Raw genomic sequence first — 24,086 nt, 5'->3', positions numbered from 1 at the left:
TATTTGTTTCAAAATTTGGTTCTCTATTAAAATGTGCAGAGGGAGGAAGTACATATAAATGAATGTTTCATTAGCTAGCAGGACTTAGCAACTTTCTGTATAGGGACATTTAGTTTTGGCTTTGCAGGGTAGAGGGTATCCGTCACGAAGGGGCCTCTGTGCTGTGTGAGCAAGAGGACATCCAGGAGCCATGGTTACGAGGCAGTCGAGGGAGTGGGTCCACTCAAGCACTGTCCTTACAGAAGCAGGCAGTGGGACCTAATTGAGCCTACAGATTGTTATTAGTGTGCTAACCTTCCAAATTTATAGCTTAGAATTAGACAAATATGTATTCTGCTCTTCCCTCCACTACTTTTGAACTTCTAGGAGTCTCTGATTCCTATGCAATGGAATAGATACAGTTCTTTTTTTCCCCTTCCTTACATCGTTGTTCATGTTTGTACAGTACTTGATTTCTCGCCTTATATGTAATCTTCATAGTTCTCCCACCACCATAGCACCCATGACCACCACCATAGTCCCTTGTGCTTTTCCTGTCCCTGTTTTGACCATTCCCCTTCCCCTGCTGTGTGTTTCAGATCTTTGGCCTACCTAGTTTTTTACTTTTTCCTGATCCTTTGTTAGGTTTCCCTATATTACCCCTACAAGTGAGACCATCTGACATTTTTCTTTTTCCTTCTGAATTATTTTGGTTAGCATGATCCCTTCCAGCTCCATTCTATTGCCGCAAATGGCATGCCTTTGTCTTTTTGATTGCTGAGTCGTATTCCATTGTGTGTGAATATGTATATATGTACATATACACACACTCACATATCTCACATCTTTTTGATCAGGAATAGACACAGTTCTATTTGTGTCACTATAGATTTGTGTTCTGCAGAACCTCTCTGGCTAGTCTAAAGAGTGTGTTGGTGGCCCAGGAGCATCAAGAGACCACTCTCCAGACTGATTACACCTGGCCTCCTCCTTTCTGTCAGGCTCCTGAGTTCAGGGTGATTGCGAAGTCAAAATCTAATGCACGAAATTTCAGTGCTGCTCAAGGTGGCATCCATTTATGTACACAGTCGAGGGCACAGATGTGAGCAGAAAAGAGAATTTTTATCCCACAGAAATAAGTGTACACAAACTCCATTATTTTCGGGGAACTGCTGAAATTGGCCTGTGACTTCTGGAACAGCGATACATAGTTGGACTTGAAAATATTTACTTTGGGGGACACTGTACCTGCATATTAGCATCTAGAAAGATGTGAGATTGAAAATAACCTTTGTACTAAAGTTGGTCACACTTAAATATGGTGAGTCGTGGTGTTTTCTGTGTGCAGAAAGGATTTACTGTACTGTTTATCAGTTTCTCATTCAAACAGCTTAAAGAAACTCCACTTTGTATTTTCTTTCTTGCTGTCCTTCCTGTTCTCTTTATATATAAAGAATCTTTTTTCCTAAGGAATCTTTTTCTCTTTCCCCAAAATTACCCAAATGAGTTTTATGTTCCCCTTATATCTTGCCTTTGGAACCCCATTTGCTGCTTAAACCCTACGGATCTGTACATTGAAGAAATCTGGTTTTAAGAGCAAGTGTTCAAAGTCAGATCTGTACTGGTAACTTCCATCTGACTTCTCAGTGTTAACTGTCTTTAATGGGGGATAAAAAGCCTAGTGATCTCATATAAGTGAAGTCAACTTGTGTGTTGCTTGAAAGAGCACTTTGGTAGATTTTACTTCCTTCTTTCCAAGCCTTCACCTGCCAGTCAGATCGAGCTAACTAATGCAGTCATGTTCTTTATGTATTCTTTGACTTGTTTGATTCATGATTCTGGGAAAGGGGAGGAGAAGGCCATGCAGTGATAGCCATTGGCTTCAACTTCTGTGAAGTGTGAATTTAATGGAACTTAACTGTCAGTGGTACAGAAGCTTCAAATTTAAAGACAGACATAGCCAAGCAATAACCGTAGTAACTGTCTATAATAGCTGAAGTGCAAGTAAGCTAAATCAAGGCAATTTAAGTGTGTGGCAATCTTTTACATAGGGTATTTATTTCTGAAACCTCTTAACTTCCTTTCCCTTGTGGTACTGAAAGTGGTTGGCTCATATGACTTTCTTCCCATGATCCTTTGTCACAGGTCCTAGTGCCACCAATCTCATAATAGGCTCCATCGCTGGTGCCATCCTGGTAGCAGCTATTGTCCTTGGGGGCACAGGATGGGGATTTAAGTAAGCAATGCCGCATGTCTTCTTCTCGGTGGCTCTGGCTCTTCTCTTTTCTGCTTACATAACCAAGTTTTGAGTTCCTGCTACAAGATTTCAAGTTTGAACCAGTAAAACTACAAAAAATAAACACCTTTATTTAGAAATGATATAGAAAAGAAGAAACATGGAATCTTACATGGAATGCCATTTTAAGGCAAGCGGGAAAACAAATGTATAAGGCATTCACGTGTGCTAGTTTAAGGAGGACAAAGTAAAACTACTTCCGTGGAAGACATTCCCATGTTGAAGAGCAAGTCTTTTTGAGATGCACTAAAATGTAGACAGATTATCGAGGAACCTATGTAGTTGGAAATAAGTGAATATCAATTCTTTATATCTGTTTTAATATTGGCGTCTTTTCCATTAGCATTTTGAATTTTTCGCTACCAAAATAAGTAATCATTTTTCACATGGAACATATCATATGAAGTTTTGTGATTTGAAAACTTCATTATTTTCTAAAAACATTTTAGAATCTTCCATGAATTCTCTAACAACTGCATTGGTTTGCCATTGGAATTTGAAGTCTGTGGCTTTGTGATACTTAATGTATTCTAATTAACTGCTACTGTTAACGTGTCTTATAAGCCTGGCGTGTATTCATAGTGACCTTTTAGTTTAGATTGTACATTGATCAGTGGTTTAAATAGGCACATGAGATAATCACAAATTAACTTTCATTGTGATAAAATATCCTAAACCTAATTTACCCAGTTTGACTGTTTCTAGACCTCAGATTCATTGGATAATTGCTTTTTAAATCTTTTCATGCTGTGCTGACTTGATTACTGTATTATAATTTGTAGATAAGATTTCTTGTAGCAGATATGCTCTGTGATAAATTTTCAACCCAGCAAAACTAATTTATGTGGAAAGTAAGGCCATTACCCAAATTCCAAACTCATTTTGCCTCCTCGTTATTCAGTACAGAAAGTTTTGACCTCAATTATGTGAAAATTTGTCTTGATTTTGAACTTTATTCTGTTATATGCCTGGAATCTTGAATTCAACATATTTAAGCCAGCAAAAATGTTACCATTAGAAATGAATGAATTATAAAATAAAAGCAAACCAAAAGAAGATTTAAATAAATCCAACATTTTCTGATAATTTTATTTCATTAAGATTTCATGAGCCTACAGTTTTTGAGCAGTTTCAACTTGGAAAGGTGTTACCAAATGGCACTTATTTTCTGTAGAGATATTTATAAACTTGAACTTGTTTGGTGAAGCAATATTCATAAATTGACAGTAGTGTGTTTTCAAATACACACAAAATAGGCATCTAACATTTCTCCTCATGATATCAACAACAATTTCTTCTCATGGTAATTAAATTCATGATAATGAATTAATGTGTGGCACCAAACAAAAGATTATAGGTTGGTTTGGGTATGCCAATTTCAGCAAAACCTTTTCTTAATGCCTCACCACTGTAAACAAAACAAAACAAAACACCATGGTATATTATAGTAGCTTAGTGATGCTATTATTTTGTAACACACCCTTGAATTTTTTCATCAATATTCCTCGAGAAGTATACATTTGGATCACACCTAGCCTGATGTCTCGTTGGTATTAGGAAATCTCATTTTAACGCCTAGAAAACAGTCTACCATAATGTTGGACATCCGGTCACATGGAATGCCAGATGTCTCCTTTCAGTATTTGAAGTTAAGAGCACTGTTCTGTAGCAGGACCTCAAAACAGTGGCCTGGCCTAGCTCACAGCTTGAACTGCATGTTTCTTTGGGGAAAAATGGAAAAAGCCTTTATCACTGTGTATATAAGTGGATTAGGCCCTCTACAGATTATTTCTACCTGAAAGATAGATAATCATCAGAAGAACAGGAGCAAAAAGTGGAAGGGGAGGGCGATGGACCTTTAGTGGGGTGAACAACAGCCTCGTTGACCACAGAGTGGAGCTTGCTGTGCAGATGTAACCCTAACAATTACTTCAAAGGAAAGTATTGTAGGAAGATGCACGATAGTGTGAAGTAAGTATTTTCATGCTTTCAAGAGTCATTCTTAAACTTGCAATTTTAGGACATTAAACTTGAACAAACTGCTGCTTTTTCCTTTGAGTATTGGTTGCTACAGATGACTGGAATTTGCTTGAGATTTTAACATTAGGTATGTGGTTTTTACTATACTTCAAATAACTTTACTTAGCAATAAAAGTTTTTGGGTACTAAGTGCTAACGGCTAGGTCTCCCTATAATTTGGGCAACTTTGGGTCTTCTTAGACTAAAAATGATTTAGAAGCAAGATTTTTTGTTAAAGAACTGAACGCACTTTATTTTTTCACTGGGGTCAATGCAAATACAACAGAGAGAGGTTCCTTTAGAATCAGAAGTTGGAAATAGTTTGTAAAAGAGATTGTTCTAAATTCCTTTACTGAAAATCTCTCCCGAAATAAGGCTTTTATTATTAGAAGAGAAATTAGCAAAGTAACCTGAAAAACTTAAGGGACATAAACGTTTAAACCAGAGGAAAATATATGAACTGCTTAGGGCAAATGATGCTTTTCTTCAGTGTCACGTCTCCTTAGATTCAGTGCTGAGTGGCTTAGATGTCGAAGAAATGTCACGACACAGGAGACCTATTTAGATAGATATGAAAAATATTGCTAAGGTTGTCTGCCCCTTTTACAGTTCTTTCCTTAAGCCTGTTCCCTCTAAAATAGGTGGTAAAAAAGCAGTATACTTGAGTGTGTTTGCATGTGTGAAAGTGTACACATTTGTGTGTGTAAAGAGATCATGAATTAAGATACATAAAACGTACATAATTTAAATCACTACTATTCAGCAGGATAGTAGAGTTTGCTAGTTTCAGTTAATGCAAATAAAATTTCCATAAGGAGGATTGTAGTATTCCCAAAAAGGAAAAAATTTCCTTTATTTACTAGGTATTTTCTTTAGCAGTTTGATATACTGGGTAATGTGGTGGGAACTTCAGTTGATCTCATGCTCCAGGATTGTAAGGAGATTAAGAGATGACTTAGCCTGTAGATTCCCTGTCCTTAGTGCCTTGGGACTGTCCTCTGAGAAATCTTGTGAAAAATAAACATAGGTCCTTAGTACACCAATTTCAATTTCCCCCCATATCTGCATTTACTTATATTCACGTCACATTCCTTTTCCTCCCCAGAACCTACACCCAGAGAATGAAGCTAGGGATTATGGCACAGGGGAATTGCAAACTTCTGTCCTGGTTAACTCATGGAGGCTCACAGCCTCTATTCAGTGGTGAATAGATAGATTATTAGAGCTGTTACTTTTGTTAGACATTGGGGAAAAATGAGTGGATGAAAGTTTATTTTTGTAACATCTTTCCTAAAGCTTAATGAAACTGGCAAAGTATGAAAAGAGACTTGTATATTTCCATTTAAAAATAAGCAGACATTGCCATTATTATCTTGGACATGGCTTTTATCTGACCTTTCCTGAATTTGAATACAGGAACAGAGATGTGAGCAATATAATTATTTACATGTAGAGAAAGCATATCGGCACTGTAGGTGATAGTCTTAAGAAATTCTAGGTGATCTTGAATTCTAGGAAAAGATCTTGAAGATAACAATGATACTTATATATATAATATATATATTATATGTAATTCAGACATTAAAGCTCAGGATGAGTTATCAGCATTTCCCACCTTGTTATAAGGTGTCAACCTGTGACATCCCATCACCTTGCCCCGGTTCCTCTTGTTTTCTATGGATTCAGTGGCAGTGGTGGCCATATTGACCTGGCAGAACTGCTGTTGACATCAAAGATGTTAATTAAGTCAGTCTTTGCAATTATCATGTGTGGTCTCCTCTGCATGAGATGTTACTTGGGTTACAAGTTCTCACTGAGCTGGACTTTTTTTTTTCTGACTTTTAAGAGATTCCATTTGACTTGTGTTCCATTTTGTTGACCATGATAAAGAAAAGTCTGTTTATGAATTCCCATAAACTAAATATAAAGGACCATATTTGGATTATCACACAGAACGTTACCTGCATTGTTTGAATGTCAAATTGGATGAACTTCTTAAGGAACTTAATTTTCTCAAAAAAGCAAATGTCCTTTTTTTCTGGATTTTGATTTTTACAGAATTAGGAAATGGAATTAATTTTAATCTAGTTTTTCCATGAGGAAGGTAACCAGACTGCTGTTTACCAGAACTCCATGACCATATCCAGGTGCAAAACAAGGAACCTTATTCCCCTGTGCCTGCTGCTCCCAGACGAGGCACTTTCTCAGCCTCACCTTAGCAAGTGGTGGTGGTACCAGGCTTGCCAGAAAAACTCAGTCAGTTCCCTGACTGAACCCCCTGGGTCTAATTGTGGTGGTCTAGAAAAAGTTGGGTGAGTGGTTCTTGGTGGGGCAATGAATCATCATGGGAAGACAAGAAGGTGAATATATATACCCTAGAAAGAGGAGGGTATAAACTCTAGAAGAAAAGGGTATTGTCACCTGAAGAACTTTGTTTTGACTTTGGATAGAAGTGCTTACAGTATCATATGAAGTGTAGACAAAAGTATGGATTTTTCAGATTGTAGTAAAATTTATGAAAACTGGGTCAATTCAAGATTTATGAATTCTAATGACCCAGAAATACTTTATAAGCTGTGAGAAAATTAACTGCTTTTGGAGTCCTAGGTCAGAGTGGAGGCTATTCAGAGACTACAGTGGTGGGAGGCAGACAACAAGCAACTAGCCATGGTAGTTGTTTGCATATTCAATTTTTTAAAAGACTTTTCACATAGAAAATTCAAGACAGGGAATTCTTGACCTATAGTGACCCATAGTGGTTCACAAGCCACTCATGAGCCCACCTTGCATTCAGCCTGGTACAGGAATGTCCCCCGCTATTCTCATCCTAGGGCCTTGCCTACTACCTGCTGGAGCGTCGGTGGAGAAATTATGGTCCTGGAGTCTTCCACTGGTATCCAGAGTACACGTTCCCATAGCTGTGTATGGTTCTACTCAGTGGCTTGGCCTCTTGGTGAGGCCTGGGAACCCAGTTATAACAGAACACTTTTTCTTATTTAAAAAATGTAACCTAAGCTTCAAACTTTTTAAAAGAAGCACAAACTTTTGGGAGTTTGTATACCAGGACTTTTATATCTCCTATTTTGGGAACCACTGTGATTTTGGACATGGCTGTTTATCTGACATTCTCCAAATTTGAATTAGTGACTCTCGAGGTAGGCAGTATGTCATTTAACACGGAGCCAGCAGACTTGATCTTTCTCCAGTGTCCCCTTTAACAAAAGAGTCATTAGTTGAACATTTCTCTTGCATTCCAGCAACACACAGCTCAATAAGTTGGGGCCCCTAGATCAAGGGGCATTGCATAAGGTGAAGCAGTCCATGTTTTATCCCCAGCCAACTCACAGGAAGCGTGGCTCCTTTTAACCTATCTCCAAGGATTGAGAACATAAGTAGTCAATGCAGATTATAGTCTTCAAAGCAAACTGACTCAGTGACAGATACATTCTGGGAAACTTCCCTTTCAGTCTCACCTGTTTCCTGGCCAACATCAGCAATGTCTGCTTTCAACAATATTAACTCAAAAAAGGCCCGGGGGGTGGGGGGGCAGAGGGAGTCACCAGGAAAAAGGAAGTATCTTGTTGCAAATAGTGTTTGCTGCAATGAATTACAGCTGTGGTTATTGCATTCATCACTAATGAAGATGTTACAGTGAAAAAAAAAATGTTTAAAGAAATGGGAAATTTTTCTTTAGATATTTTTGTGCTCAGTATTTACAAGGAGAAGCACCAAGGTGGTCATCTTGGGGAAAATAAAAACCTTGCAGGATACCTTTATACTTACTTGAGCTTTGGAATTTTTTTTTTTTTTTTCCATTTTGTATGTCCTTTGGGGGAGGAGGACTCCACTGTGACCCTTTCTGTACTCAGGGCTGAAGGGTAACCGGCTGCCCTGAGTGAGTGGCCAGGGGAAGGAGGGGCCCTGGGGACGCCCCGGTCTCCAGTTTGCATGCGCCTTGGTGGCAGCAATGTGGCACCCGACCAGTGCGCAGACGAAATGCATGAGTCCTCTTGCTTGATGCCCCACATGAAGCCAGACCATGGGGAGGTTGCAATCAACTCTGTTGTTGCCTTGTAGTGTCTTGCTGGTTGTTTTCTTTTCTCAAGCATAGGAACCACTTAGGAGACTGGACACTGTGATCAAGGCACTTTAACTGGCTTAATCAACTAAGCTAAACTGCTGCATTTGCTTAACTAACCCAAGCCTGTGTCCATTCTCCTGCGAGTGTACCATCTTACTGTGCACTCTGCTTCTCTACCTCCTAGATAGGACAAATGTCTGTTCCATAGCGGGGTAAGAGCTCACACACCCACGGCAGCAAGAAAACTGAATAGAGGGTCGCCAGTCAACTCCTGGGCAGGGCGGGTCCACCCATTCACAATCGGAGCCTTGGGGGAACTAATGCCAAGACCTGGAGAGCTTTCCTATGTATCCTCCTGGCTCCCTAAACAGGAGCTCTACCTATGATAATCCTCACCCAGGTGAAATTAACCACGTCATTTACTTCTGCGGTAAGAGCCCAACTGGGCTGCCCTTGGAGGTACTGCAGTAGAAATGGGCCTTCAAAGTGCGAGGAGCTTTGTGTTTTCATTTCCAACTAATTTGGAAAATCTGCCTCTGTGTGAGTGATTACTTTGCTCTGGAACTAGTGTTATTGTCATTCTCATCACCCCGCTCTCATCACCATCTGATTAATGTTGTGGATTTCCCCCCTCCCCTCCTTGCATCTTCTTTGACGCACTCTGGAAGAAATGTCAAGAAGAGGAGGTTCGATCCGACTCAGCAAGGCCCCATCTGAGCCGGCGGCCCTGGACGAGCGGCACCGCGCGCTGCTGAGTTTCCGGTATGACGTCGGCGCCGCCATGTTGCCAGAACTAAGTCTGTAAACGAGAACACTGGATGGTAATGACTACGGAACCGAAGTTGGGGTGACCGGGATGGGGCAAAAAAAAACTGTCCTTTTGGGAAATAATTTCAAAGAACCCCTGCCACCATCATCTGTTACTAAACGGGGGCAAAAGACAATGTTTTAAAAAGAACTATTTCAGATTTTTTTTTTCTAACTAAAGGAGGAAGGAACAACAACAATAAAAAATAAAAAGGGCAATAAAAGAACCATGAAAAAATAGCAAATGATTTTTTTTCTTTCCTCAGCCTGCTGGCACTTAATATCTTATAAATGATTTGGCATGATTTATTTTTCATTTCCTATCAATGACACACTCCACTGGCATGAAGATCTAATTTTCGAAAGGGTAAAAACTGCATGGCATATATACAACAAGCAGCTAGCAAGCCAATCCGCAGCAAAACCTGCAACCGAAATGCTAAAGTGAAGATGACAGATAAACACTCAGAAGCTGCCCGACCTCCACACGCCCTAGTCTAGGACCGGCCATGAGGAGACCCCGCTGGCCTCTGCTCTTGTCGACTCCCTTTCCCATTGTTTTTTCTCCTGGACTGATAATCCTCTGGAAATGGGAGCTGGAATTTGAATAATGATGCTACTGTATAGTTCTTTTATAATTGTAAATATGGAAATAGATTTTGACACGCCATTTTCACTTGTCTGTATGGAGATATTTTTCTTGTAAAGGTTCTCTGTAAATTTGAGTTTGCCTTTTGCTCCCCATCATTTTCGTTTCTTTTCTCTTTTTTTCCATCTTTGTCCTTTTCTCTTGTAAGATGTTGTACAGTGATTGTTGGGTTTGCTTACAAAAGACAGATGCAGCTACAGAGCCAGGGAGTTTGGGCACAAAACAGGTGCAAAAGAACAAAACAGGTAAAAGTGAAAGACTTGAGTGAAATGAAATGTTTGAAACCAAAAACAAAAAAGGGGGGGAACAAAAAATTTTAAAAATAGCCCACATTAAAAACACAAAATTTATGTAAATGCAAATGTATTTCCTGACAAGTCTATAAATTTTTTTGATGTCATTATGAACATATGTATATAATGTAAGAAAGTAGACACCCTCTCAAATTAATCACAAAAGTGCCAAGCTCATGATTTTAGTTTTTGGTTTTGATAGTTTTCTTTCCCTATCTTTAATGTGAAAGGGGGATAAACTTAAAGCCTTAAATTAAAAAAATAATTTTTAAATGTTGGACATTTGGGAGAAAAGTTAAGTTTCCATTTTGTTCATTTCTATTATTGTCAATATTTCATTCATGCTTCCTATCTCTCTATGGTATGTATATATGTGTGTGTATATACATATATACATATAAACACACACACACATATATATATATAGTATATATATGTGCCTATATATGCATATATATATGGTAGAACCCCGCTATAAAACTGGTAATAGAGACAGAAGCCAGTCACCTCTTGTGAGCATTGTTCTAGTGGACTTTAATTCTGTGTGTTCTGTTTTCAAAAATCCTTGTTCAGTCCGATAGTGTGTTACTGGTTTGGATTATAATGGGATTCTATGATATATAAAGTCACCTTCTTTTCCCTCCAGGCAGATTTGCAGGTGTAATCTGGGTTTCTAGTTCCTTTGAGGTTACTTCACTTGCACCGAATTAATCTTCCATGAGTGGTCAAGATAGCATCTGTTAAAGTATTTAATAAATACAGATTGAGAAATTTGGCCCCAGCTTCACTCTGAAAGTAAAGACTTACATATGGCCCCTCCAGTGAGCATCCATTTTAGAGCCTTACTGAAGATCTCAAGTAGCACCCCCTCTGTTAGGACCAGAACCTGCAAGTGTGCTAGTCACTGCTTCGCCATAGCCAAGCCAGTGGTTGGATCTCCCTTCTGCCCACTTTCAGCAAGATTTGTCACACTAGTCCCAACTTTTGCTTTAATTTTGAAAGGGATTATGACCTTAAAATGTGCTACTTAGGGCCCTCCCTGGTGGCGCAACAGGTTAGAGCGCAGCATTGCAAGCTAGCTGCAGCTGCTTCAGTGTGAGTTCAATCCCCTGTCCCAGAAGGGACATACATAGTGCAGCAGACCTCTCCTGACCCGCCTGCTGCTCCCCTCAGCAGTGGACTTCATCAGTCTGCCTGTTCTGCTCCCCACTCTGTCTCTGGGTATTTCCTCTCGCCAACCCTGCATCTCTGGCCTGTACCCCAGTTCTGTATGCATAAATAAATCTTTTAAAAAATGTGCTACTTAGAACTGTGGGTTTTCCCTCAAGAGATCTTTAATTATAAAACTATCACAATCCAACAACAGGAAATTTAACTTCACCATGCTATAGTAGACCATAATCAAACATCTTAATCCTGATACTGCTTTCTGAGTACTAGGTGCTACACAGGTGTGAGGTCTTCCAGTTTATGTGATAACAGGGCGACCTGCAGGGTCCTGAGCCCTACTTGGCATCAGAGAACAGGCTGTGTCCTCTGCCTTGGCCATGGCTCTTTCAGCTTGGAGAAAGCTTGGGGAAACTCAGATTACTCAGCAGCTCTTTCTGGTGCTGCAGTGTTTATTTCTCTTGGTTGCTGGTCCTACTCACTGTTGATGCAAAGCCGCTGTTGAGTACACTGTGGGCACCAGGGTGACTTATAGGCACAAAACTATGGTGGTTACCAAACAAGTTCAATCTCTATTGTTAACTTTTGAGCATTTCACAAACAACATTGTAAATGTGCGATGTTACGTTTAAATCAGACCACAGTGGTCCCCAATTATTATGTACATATGGCAATGTCAGTGTAACTTTTTGTTACACTGGCAGTTTCATGGGTAACCAAACCTATGCTCCAATGTTAAATGATTTGTGTGTATATGTAAAATGCACAAGCTTTAAGCTATGTGTATGATATGAAAGACGATGCAACCACAGAGTTGTAAACAATGGGTTATTCTTTTGGTGGTATTGGATTATGTAGTCTCAAACTTGCTGTATTTTCTCTTGCACATGCCATTTCTCTTGCACATTATATTTGTGGTGCAGACACACCTTTTTATTCATTTGAGCTCTAAGCACAAGCATATCGCTGTTTAATGTTACCCAAAAAGAGTTAGTGTTAAGTGATGACAAGTTCCCATTTCACCACTATACTTTTGCTGCATTAATTAACGACACCTGGATGAGAAAATGTACCCTAACTTCATTGCTCACCCTGAGATACTGCATGAACCCACTGAATTAGAGCTACGCCTATTAGATAACTGAGCAGTACACATAGGTGCATGTTATGAAACATGAATCACATAGAGCTATGGAGTTTTACCAAGTGGTATGTGTGGTTTGGTTTTGTTTTTTCATTTTCATTTCTACTATGCAAAGATGGGAAATACACAAACTTTTCAAAGAGTAATATCTAAAAAACCTAACAATAATACTTGAACCCTTTCTTTACAGTCATCCCATCATATTTTATAATCATTGCTTCCATCATTAATTTTCATTTTTAAATGGTTTGTGATTTTTTAAGTGAACAACCTGAAGTTTTGTTTGAAGTTAGCAAATGTTTTCCATATCTTGTTTGCTGTCTATGGATGGAGATTCAGTAGTCATTGTAAGCATCTTTTAGTCAACTATGTATTAAAACTTTTGTTAACATAGAATGGTGTAGCTTTATACTTGATCATTTTCTTAAATCCTTTTTTCCCTGTGTTTTCCTGTATTGTTAATTAAATGGCCATGTGCCTAGTGTCATCAAGAGTTTTAGTACTGGTCTCTCAATCAAAGGCTCACTGAAATTTTAAGCAACGGAGCAAAATAAAATCTCTGATTACTGATAAACACATTCCTGATTAGGATTCGGTTTCATGGATTTATTGCAAATGCTCTACTTCTTAATAATCAGGGGGAAAACCAGCTTAAGATTATACCATTATCAATTTGTCTCTTACCTATCTCTTTTCTGTGCTCACTTAAAGAGGACTATCTAGTAATCACATCAACACTATGTCCTAGTACCACATTTAAAAACTCTAAAAAAAATAGTGGTACTTGGCCATACCAATTGTGTTTTCCATAATTTCAGAGGAAGATGTTTCCTCACTCTGCATGGAATTGGCGAGCAAATGTTCTTCCTTTAGGGGTGCCTTTCAGTAAGTCAGCTGTCCATCCCTCCAGCTAGGCCTTAGTTTGGACTCAGCAGCCATCCCTCGTACTGCTGGGACACAAACATGTTTGATGAAAGTTCAGGGGCTCCTCACTCTTACAGAAGAAACTCCGGGGTTCATAATGCAACTTAGGGTCTGCCTGCCTTTAATGCCATCGCCCTGGTCCCCTTTTCTGGTCTTTGCTGACTCTTGTCCTCTCACAGTCACGCTTCTTAAAGTTCCCTTCAAGGAGTCTCTTACAATCTTCTATAAATTTCATGTCCTATCACCATTTATTTTTATATCATTTCATGTAGTAAAAGAAATAGAATATACCTTAAAGTAACATGTATATGATGCTTTAAGAAAGCATGTTAGAGTGTCATGTACATTTGGATTTAAAAGAATTATCTGATTTACGTATACTTTCCCTTAAATCATACAGAGGTTGACATTGAGTTATACTCATACTGAGAAAGGTGACCCAGGAACTCCTTAGATAATAAAACAGCCACCTGGGAATTGAAACTTGGGCATGAATAATTAAGTAGACAGTCTACATGCTTACAGTGGTGTTCCTAAATAACTTTTGAAATTTAAAATAGGTACTCATTAGGTTAATGTACAAGAATTAGGGATATTTCTGTGGCTTATTCATTCCACAGCATTTATCAGTTCTCTATGCCAGAACTCCTACTAGGAATTGAAGGAACAAAGTTGTTCACAATATAGCAGGAAGAGGTACATGTTTAAAACAAAACTAAAAATCTCTGAACCCAAGGTAAGAAGTAAAGAAATTCATGTGCTGTGAATAAAAAAGAACTGACTTAGAACAAGAGGGTAAGGGTCATGAGAAACATTCCTCCAGAAAGTAAGTTTTGAACAATCTTGAAAGATGCGACTTTACCAGTCAAATAAAATGGGAAACCCTGAAGACACAGGGAGTAATGTGCACCAAGGCACAGGAAGAGGGACTCGGGGGTAAGTAAAGCCAAGTGTCTGATCCATTAATCAGTGTTTCCAGCCTTCACTCACTTTTCCTCCCACTCTCTCTCCCTCCCTCCTTCCTTCCTTATTTGTCCCTCTATGTGTCACAAACCGTTGAGGATAAAAGTCCCGCAGTGGTCTCAATCTTTAGCGCAAGATGCAACATTTAATATAATATGATGGTTGTTGGGGCCTCCCTGGTTGCATAAGCACTATGAAGCTATCTGCAGCCACTGCAGTACAAGTTCAATCCCTGGCCAGGGAGCTGACCCACTTGGCCCAGCAGACCTCTCCTGTCATTGCTGCTCTCCTCAGCTATGGATTTCAGTAGATCTGTCCATTCTGCTCCCCAATCTGTGAATCTTCTCTCCTCCAACTCCTCTGGCCTACACCTCAACTCTTGTATGCATACAAATAAATCTTAAAAAAGATACAGAACATTAAACAATAACGTGGTAAGTGCCAAGTGCCTTCATACGCATAAATCTTTGGTGCTTTCAGAGAAGAGTGGGGAGACTTAATCACTGCCCCTGAAATCAAGGAGCGTTTGACAGAGGCAATGGCATTTTAACAAAAAACTGTGCAAGCAGCTCTGGCTCCTTGACTAAATTATTGCCATGTTTATGATTTCTACCACTAGGATCACTTGTTACCTTTCACTGGGACTCTCTTGAGCTGGTGGAAGTCCATTCACAGGTGCCTTGGAAGTAGAGCCGCCGGGAATATTTTTTTCCTACTTTGAGACATGGCTTTCTTCTGCTTGAGTGAATATTTTTTTTTAAAGATTTATTTATTTGTGCATACAGAACTAGGGTACAGGCCAGAGGCTCAAGGGCAGTGAGAGGCTTCACCAGAGACAGAGTGGGGAGCAGAATAGGCAGATCAACGAAGTACACTGCTGAGGGGAGCAGCGGGCGGGTCAGGAGAGGTCTGCCATGCCATGTGGCCACCTCCGGGGCAGGCGGGGATCGAACTCATGAGGAAGTTGCTTTAGCTTCTCAGTGCAGTGCTTTAACCCGCTGTGCCACCAGGGAGGGCCCAGCTTGTGTGAATATTATTACTATAAAGTTCTCTGCTAGAACCTTATATTTTCATTTATTTTCCCATTGATATGTTGGTCATGGTCTGGGTCTCTCAGGGCTGACAAAAAGAGCTTCTTGACCTGACCTGTACATCTCTAGTATTTACTTAGTATTAAGATTCCTGGTTAATCTCAGTCTAGCATGAGGGGGTGGATAAAACCATAAACACTTACGAAACATCATTTAGTAAGTCATCCAATGAAAGGGTAGGGGAGGTCAAATCATGTACTAAGTGCAACTGCACTTCCTGTTCATCAGAGTTTGAGTTCTTCTCTTTTATGCCTTAGAGAAAAGGTTGCCAGTCCTTGATCTTTACAGAGAACTATCAGCAGCTCTGGCTCCTTGACTAAATTATTGCCATATTTATGATTTCTGGAGAAAAAGGAAATTCCATGATAGTTCATTACCTGAAAATTATTTTTGTTCTGGGATCTGCTAATGTGTCTGTGCCTTTGCCAGCTAATTGTGTGTGCTCTGGGGTTACTGGAAAGACAGCAATTGTGATCCCACAAAGTCCACCCTTATGAAAACATTATCTGGCTGTGATGAGTATTTGAAGCCAAATTGACCTAGCAAACTGATTGGTCCTAAGAAAAACAAAGACAAAAAACAAGGAAGACAAAACAAAAAACTTTCATCCTGAATGAGCAGGAGTATATCAAGTGTTCTTAGGATGTCTTTGGAGCTTTAATTACCTTCTGGCCTTTAGGAGGTAAATGAGCTTGTAGCTGAGCCCTGGCTTATTCAAGCTCAGGCCTCAGGGTTAAGATAGAAAAAGGAAACTTGGATTATAAGTAACATCATAGAGGTCTCTGTTCAGCAGTAAAGATACCGGTTGTAGAGTCATTGTAACGCTGGTACAGACAGACATGGATTGTATGCAATAAGTTTAAATTCTTTTCCTACATAGGTGAAATAGCTATAAAGCAAGAGGGACAAACTCTAATGTCTGCAGGAGCACAACAGTGTGGTACAGGAGCCCCAATCCTGTACCAGGAGGGGTGAGGCAATGGAGCTGAGCTGGAGAGCACACACCTTTCTCTGCTCAGCTTCAGCCAAGCGCCAACATGTGGATAATGGAACCCATCATCATCCCTTCCACTTCTGGCTTCCCAGAGAAGTGTGTGGTTCAAAGTGGAGCAAATAGAATCTTTCTTTGCCTAAACTTTGCATTTATAGGCCCCTGGTAGTATCTGAGGCATAAAATAGAGAGACGTTATCACGCGTGGCCCCTGAAATCACCTGCTGCTTCAGTGATTAAACAGATGTAACCTGTGCATGGTCAGAGTCTCAGGTGGCCAGTGGAGCACGGAGCAGGTGTTCTCATGAGTTGCACTTACAATGCTGATCTGTGGCTGCTTGTGTGGATGAGGGACAGAACAGCCTGCCTGAAGGTACTTGGTTTTGGTGGTACTTTGAGAGCTAAGCTTACCCAGCTGTGCAAATTTTGAGAGATGAAATAAACCTGCATTAGCAAATAGGCTTGGTCTCCACGTTCACTCCTCAGGGCTCTGTTAGCTTTGTCTCAATTCTCACTGAGACAAATTAGTGGCTGCCTGGATCCTGAGCTATATCTACCATCCATTAGAGAGAGAAGAGAGCGCTGTGATAGATTACTGATGTCTGCTACCTAGAAACCAGAAGTACAGAACTAGATCCCTGCAAATCTTAAACGAGTCTTTCTTTCAGTCTTTGACTCTCAAAGCCCATCAGATACAAGAATGAATCAGCCCTTTCTTATATTTTTAGATACAGGGAACTAAGGAAAGGATTCTTGACTAAAGAAATGCAGTCACTAAAAAATCCAGGAGGAAGAAACAATTTCATTTCTAAAAATTTTGGTGTATTTTTTGGTGATTAATCATAGGGATTTACCTGTTAATTGCAGAAAATCTGGAAAGCATGGAAAATTTCAAGAAAAATTATCAAGAGCTAATCACTATTATTGAGATAAAATTTCCATTAATAGTGTGCTAATTTCTTGAGCCATTACAGAATAAGCAGGCAGCAAGCATGTCTTTCCAAAGTCCTGAGTGCCATGTGCCATGTTTTGTGTTCTACTGGCTCCATACAACAAGATCATTAGGGCAAAAATGCACTCTTGCCTGTCAGTTAGGTCTCAGGCTGTGTCCTTTGCTAGGAAGACTTCTCCTTTCAGAGCCATGTTCAAGTTCCTGTGCATCCCCAAGTGTCACCTCAAAGTTTAAGCATCCTCACAGTCTCTCCTGATCAACCCAGTTTTCTAGATGTGTGCAGTCATTGGGGGAGCGCCAGTAAGTGATGGTGCTGGGATGAGAGCCCAGGTGTTTTCAGCCCCAGAGCCTGGTCTAACCACATCACTCTGTTGCCCTTCTTCCATTCCCATTGCACAGCTGAAAAAACTCAAAGTTGAAGAGTTTGAATACCTTCCCTGAGCTCACTATTATAGTAAGTGGCAGGACAGACAGTCCAGTTCTTGATTGTTTTCTGAAGCTGTTAGGGAAAGGAAGTCCTGGACAAACACTACAAAACAAGTTTTGTAAACTCCACTTCCTATTCCAGACACTGACACTACAACTCCACCCCCTACTCCAGTCACTGAAACTACAACTCCCAGCAACACCAACAGGCGTACTGGGAGGATCCAAGGGTAGAGTTAAGCAGCCATTTTGAGACTTTGGGCTATAAAGGTGGAGATGTTGGGCTGAGGCACTCTCTCTCTCTCTTGCCTCATAACTGGCAGCTGGTTTCTTGGCTTTTGATCAGCTTTCAGTGAGCTATTGGGTTCTAAGTCAGTGGAACTGGTAGTTCACATTAGTTAACTTGTATCTTTCTCTCTCCCTGGATTGCTCCTTTTCTTTTCCTCTTGTAAATAAACCCATTATTGACCTTTTTGTGTGAGTCTGCAGTGCAGTTGAATCTTAAAGGGCATGGGTGAGGACCCACAGACAGCAACCCAGTGCACATTGGGTTGCTCTGTAACAAATCCAGTGTAACAGAAACATCTCCATAAAAAAGATATTCCCTGACTCACCTAATGAGGGAGTGGACTGAATGGCCAGGTGAAGCTATGTAATGTGGAAAGTAGGTCGGCTCTGGAGATATCTAGAGGAAAGAGATGTGGAGAAAACAGATTGCTTGCTTCTCGGGTTTCAACTTGCACCAGGAGACATGGTAAGACACGTCTGGGGAGGCTGAAATGGCAGTGTTTATCTTGATTTGTATTTTGATTTTTACTCCTATCTTTTTAGAATTGCTTGGCCCTTTCTGCCTCTTTCTCATGGTGCCTTTGACGCTGGCAGGCTTAGGAACTCTGGCCTTGCTTTGTTTGGGTCAACCCTGTTTGTCTGGGCATTTACTGTGAAGGTAATTTTGGGTATTTTCTTGGGAAACTATTATCTTTCCTTCTCTTTGTAAGCACACTAATCCTATTAAAATATTTGTTGTTTTTTTTTCCCATTAAGTTGCTTTGCTGTTTTGCTCACTTGTGGCTGGGTCCCTTTAGAGCATGGAAGTTAGGGGTCCAGAGCTCGCCTGGGTTTGTGTGCCAGGTAATACCAAAATTGAAGTCAAGCAGTCTTGGGTTGGTGATCCAGTAGGTGAGTCCTCACATGTGAGTTTAGGACTGCAAGGTGTGACCTGCAAGCAGACAGTGTAAGCCAACAATAACAGAGTTTATTTGCGCAGGGAGAGAGAATGCCATATGCTGTCTGCTCCACCTCAGACAGTTACCCTGAGCAAAGACAGGTCCAAACAGAAGCTACAGCCCCAATAAGTTAGTTTCAAAAGTCTCCTTTGTTTCTCCTTTGCCCATCAGGGAAATCTTGGAAAGTTCCACATTCTACTACCAAGTAGAATGGAACCCAGGGGTGGAGTCTAGGAGGCACTACCTTCTATCATTGAGGTGGCTAGGAGCCACACTTAACTTTACCTTTGAGCGAGTGAGTAACAAACCCAAGCAAGTTTTTCAGTAGTAAATCTACACCTGAAAAAAACAAAACAAAAACAAAAAAAACTAGAGAGGCCCTCCCTGGTGGCGCAGCGGGTTAAAGCACTGCACTGAGAAGCTAAAGCCACTTCTGCATGAGTTTGATTCCCGTCTGCTCCAGAGGTGACCACATGGCGTGGCAGACCTCTCCTGACCCGCCCGCTGCTCCCCTCAGCAGTGTACTTCGTAGATCTGCCTGTTCTGCTCCCCACTCTGTCTCTGGTGGAGCCTCTCGCCGCCCCTGAGCCTATGGCCTATACCCCAGTTCTGTATGTACAAATAAATCTTAAAAAAAAAAAACTAGAGAAACAAAAACCACATTTGCACTTATGGTAGCCAGTGCCATGGGAAAGCCAACTTCCCCATGGCGCTGATTGACCATGAGTGCCCCAGTTCCTACCATGTTGGGTGCAAAATCTGTTACAGGGAAGGGAGAGAGGTACCCCTGAACCCCCGAACCTGTCTGCTCTAAATAGGTTCTGCCATCCACTGTACCAAGACAAGACAAAACATATATGACCTTTAATGGAAAGGAACTTTACTACAATTAGTGTGTAATACAGAATAGACAGAGAATATAGTTTCTAAATCAAACACCCAAAGTCACCCATCCCTTTGTGGGTAAAAGTCAACCCAAAAGGGATTGGCCCAAAGCAAGGCCTGAAAACCCTCCATAAGCCTAAGCACCTTTTGGCCGGGTCCCATAGAAAAGGGTCAGAAATGACCAGGCAAGTCTAGGAGGAAAAGAGAAAAATCAAGATCAACACTACCATAGTCAACCTCTCCCTGGGTCTCTCACCCACATCTGTTTCACCCAGTCCAGGGCCAAGAAACAAGAGCTGCTTCTTCACATGTCTCTGCTCCATGTGGCTCCTCAAGTCTCCTCCTGGCTCCATCCTGCTTCCTTCCTCTTCAGTCTCCTCTCCAGATTCTTCTCTTCCTTTCCTCAGGTCCACCTTCCTTCTGGGTGAGGCAGGAACCTCGAACCTCCCCTTTTCCTTGCCCTCCTCCCCACCCCGCCACAGTAGCACAAGCAGGAATCCAGTGCCTCCTGGCACTAGTTTATTTAATTACCTAGTTCTATGTTTGTTTTTTATACATACCTGTAAACTTCCACTTCAAGTAACTGGAAATATGCATCTATATAATTTTAAAATTAAAAGATAAATTTCCTCCCTCTCCCCAACCTCTCCCCCACTGGAAGGTAAACTATGAGTATAGGGGTTTTGTTTTGTTTCTTTTGTTCCTTCTGTAGACACAGCAGCTAGAATATTGCTTGACACAAACACTCAAAAATAAAGGAGCACTGCATTTTTCTGTAGCAAGGTTTCCAAAGGTAATGTAACGATTAAGTCCAAAACCAGAATTAAATCCCCACATGTCTCTCTCTTCTTCTTTCTCTCTCAGTCTTTTCCTTGACTTTGCCCCCAAAATGAAACTGCTTTGAATACTGCTTCATATCTTGCTTATGCCGACTTTTCTCTTTGACTGTAAGAAACCACTTCCTCCACCTTGCCCCCACCACCTTCATGTTTTTCTTCAAGTTTACCAGCCACCTCCAATAAGATTCATTTTCTGCTCTCTCCCACTCTTTTCCCCTTGTCCAGTTTCTCCCCTGCCAATCTCTCTCCCTTTACTCACACACTGCTAAAATGTTTTTTTCTCTAAAGACCCTTTCAAGACACTGAGTGGTTCACCTATGACCTTTCTCCATGTTGTTAGGGGGGTAACAAGGAAGAGATACTAGTATGCCGGGTTCTGTGGCACTGAGGTTGAGCAACTGAAGTGCACTGCCTACTTTCAGAACAGGAAGAAAAGTCCAGAGCCCCTCAGTAAGTCACTCCAGAGATATCTTATCTCTTATCTCTTGGACAGGGAGCAAGTTCTCAGTGTTTTTGGTAAATGCTATTATCAGACTGGCTTTCCCCCTTTGCCACTACAGAAGGTAACCATGGATACAATTGAGCTGACATAAAAGCTTTTAGTAATGGAGAATATAAGTGGTTTTCAGGATGTGTACAGGGTTTTGAGGTGAGGGGTAAAACCTGGAAACATTTTGCAAAATTGTAGTACTTTTGCCTCAGGCATGTGGGCTGTGTGAGTTTCCATTAAAATAGGAGCTAATGCTTATCAGAGGCTGGTGGGGAGACAGGACTTTTTTCTGGTCTGAGATATTGAGTAGTTGTGAGTCTATAATCAATGGGAATTCAGGTGTCTCTCTTCTAGGAAGGCAGGGACTAGGCTGTGAATTCAGGAGAGGTGAACTGGCTCAAGTGATGCCCTAGTAACTAATTCCTGAGGTGACCCAAACCAAGGAGCCTAGAGATAAAGCAATCTTCTGTCCCAAGACAGGTTTCAGCAGCGAAAATTCCTGTCCATGACCTTGCTCGCAGTGTTTTTTCTGCCTTCAAACAGGGAGGCAGAGGCAATTCACCTAGGATGTCTCAGGAAGTCACCTTATTACCTCAGAACCCACACTGACTGCTGAGAGGGCAACCATCTTCCTCCTCCGACCCTAAGGTCGCGGATATTCCCTCATGTGACTTTATTCTCAAAGGATGTACACTTGGAGAGTGGTGTGCCCTTTCTCCTAGACCTGCACGGAGATGGATCCCAACTTTTTGTTCCTGCCCAGAGGGTCATAATTACCCAACTAGCACTTGGAAGCCAAATCTTACAAAGGCTCAATTGAGTGAGTGGGAGTCAGGGTCCATGTTTCCTGAAGTGAAATCTTCAGTAGGAGGGAGAGAAGGGTGAGAAAGATGGACTTAGAGCAAGAGGTGGTGGCAATTTCCTGACGCTTAGATGCAAGACTGGAAGAGGTGCTGAACACTCCCACTGCTTAAGAACAGGCACCATAGCCTTCAGGACGCTGGAGGGAGCGGGGACTGTCACTTGCTTAAGAGTCAACTGAACAATTCCTTTTCACATACTCAAGGAAATTCAGAAAGGGCTGAGCAGGTAAGTGCCAAGGGGCTGCTTGCTAATCCTGGGGATGGAGCAGCTGGGTAAAGAGGCTCATTGGATATAAAGGACTTTGTGGGGATTTTGACAGCTCCGTCAGAGAAGGGGGAGGTGAGGCCGGGAACCACGATCTGGTCCAGGAGGAGTATAGCACATAGCGGAACTAGTAGCGGGCTGCATAGAGCACACTAAGGTTCAGGAACTTCCAAGCTTGCGGAAGACTCCCAGGAGAAGGGAACAAAAGAACGCCCTGGCGGAGCGGGCTGCAAGCCCAGATCTCACTAACTTCAGCACAGTGGACAGCGCCCGGCCCCAGGTCTTCTAATAAAGGTAGACTTACTTGTCCCCTAAGGTAAAGCAATCTTTGGGGTCCCTAGAGTTTGATACCTTAGTTCAAAAGAGAGCATTTTCAACACAGTTTTGTTCAGGTGGCAATCAAGTATAATGATCTGCAATTTAGAAGAAACATTTTTTAATAACCTTATATCTCACATGCCTCAACATGTATGTTCAAAGGCAGTTTCTGAAATACTGATTGAAAGTTGCTTCAGTATTGCACTACAGAAATAAAAATTCCTTCTCATGGTATTATCATGAACTATTACTATATAGACACTTGGCTTGCTTTTCTTCATGCCACTATTACCTAAAACGTTTGGAAAAGATAAAACTGGCCCTCCCTGGTGGAGCAGCGGGATAAAGCCATAAAGCCCTGCACTAAGAGGCTTAAGCCACTTCCAGTTTTATCTTTTCCACTTCCACATGAGTTCAATCCCCGCCTGCCCCAGAGGAGATCCACATGGTGCGGCAGACCTCTCCTGACTGGCCCGCTGCTCCCCTCAGCAGTGTACTTCGTTGATCTGCCTGTTCTGCTCCCCACTCTGTCCCTGGTGAATCTTCTCACCCTCCGCATCTCTGGCCTGTACCCCAGGTCTGTATGAATAAAATAAATCTAAAAAAAAAAAGATAAAACTGGAAGTGAATTGTACATGACCCATTTTTTTCTGTGTTAGCATTGTTTGAATATGATATAAAATTTTGCACAGTCTGTGAGGAATCAAATATTTTTTTCCTGGAAAAATAAATTTTGGGTTATTATTTTAAGGATATCTTTTCTCATTGCACTAGTTAAAAACATAACAAAATTAATTTATTGTGGATGCCTTGATTTTATTGCAATATTCTTTCAGAGTCAAAAAATATGAATAAGAGGTAAATAATTTTTCTTAAAATTATTGATATTTGTAGAAAAAGAAAAGAAATGAGAAAGCATGGTTTTGAAAATAATACCAGAACTGGAAAAACACTTTAGGTGTTTGCAAAATATCTATTGATTCTACTCTAAAGGCCTACTAGGTATAAGCCTATGGTCCCCAAACTTTTAGTACATTACTATGTGTTTATGCCTCTTGAAAAATTTAAAGTCCATATGATTTGGAAAAAAGTCAAGGACAAAATACATAAGAATTCCTAATTGCAATGGAGTCCTGGATTAGGATAACTGGGGTTAGGCTTAATTAAGATATTGTAAAGCAATTAAAACCATACAGCAATCTTTTAAATTTCCACTTAATACTTTTTTGAGCTATATTCCTCTGTACTAGGGAGAAACAAGTTCACTTATTCATTTTTGCAAAGGAACACATTTTAGGAATAAATATTTCTTAATCTAAGTATCTTGGTTTTATATTAGTTGACCTATAAGTAAGTCACTTTTACTAGCATGGAGCTTGTGATGTGAGAGGTATGGTAAGGCTTTTCCTACTTTAGAG

The 24,086-nt window shown here is 40.8% G+C and overlaps 1 protein-coding gene across 1 annotated transcript in view; it reads left to right on the top strand.

Annotated features, from left to right (window-relative positions):
* ADAM23 (ADAM metallopeptidase domain 23) overlaps positions 1–11,225 on the top strand; it is a 154,457-nt gene extending 143,232 nt beyond the window's left edge. Inside the window, exons 25-26 of the mRNA XM_004674351.2 lie at positions 2,125–2,215; positions 9,044–11,225. Of these exons, the coding sequence (XP_004674408.1) occupies positions 2,125–2,215; positions 9,044–9,092 (140 nt within the window). The 3' untranslated portion in view covers positions 9,093–11,225. The remainder of the gene's footprint in view (positions 1–2,124; positions 2,216–9,043) is intronic.
* The last annotated feature ends 12,861 nt before the right edge of the window (positions 11,226–24,086 follow it).

The sequence above is a fragment of the Condylura cristata genome, unplaced genomic scaffold (genome assembly GCF_000260355.1).
Source record: "Condylura cristata isolate star-nosed mole 26May11 unplaced genomic scaffold, ConCri1.0 scaffold00002, whole genome shotgun sequence".
Lineage (NCBI taxonomy): Eukaryota > Metazoa > Chordata > Mammalia > Eulipotyphla > Talpidae > Condylura > Condylura cristata.
The sequence above is the reverse complement of the archived record's forward strand: the minus strand, read 5'-3'. Positions and strand labels throughout refer to the sequence as shown.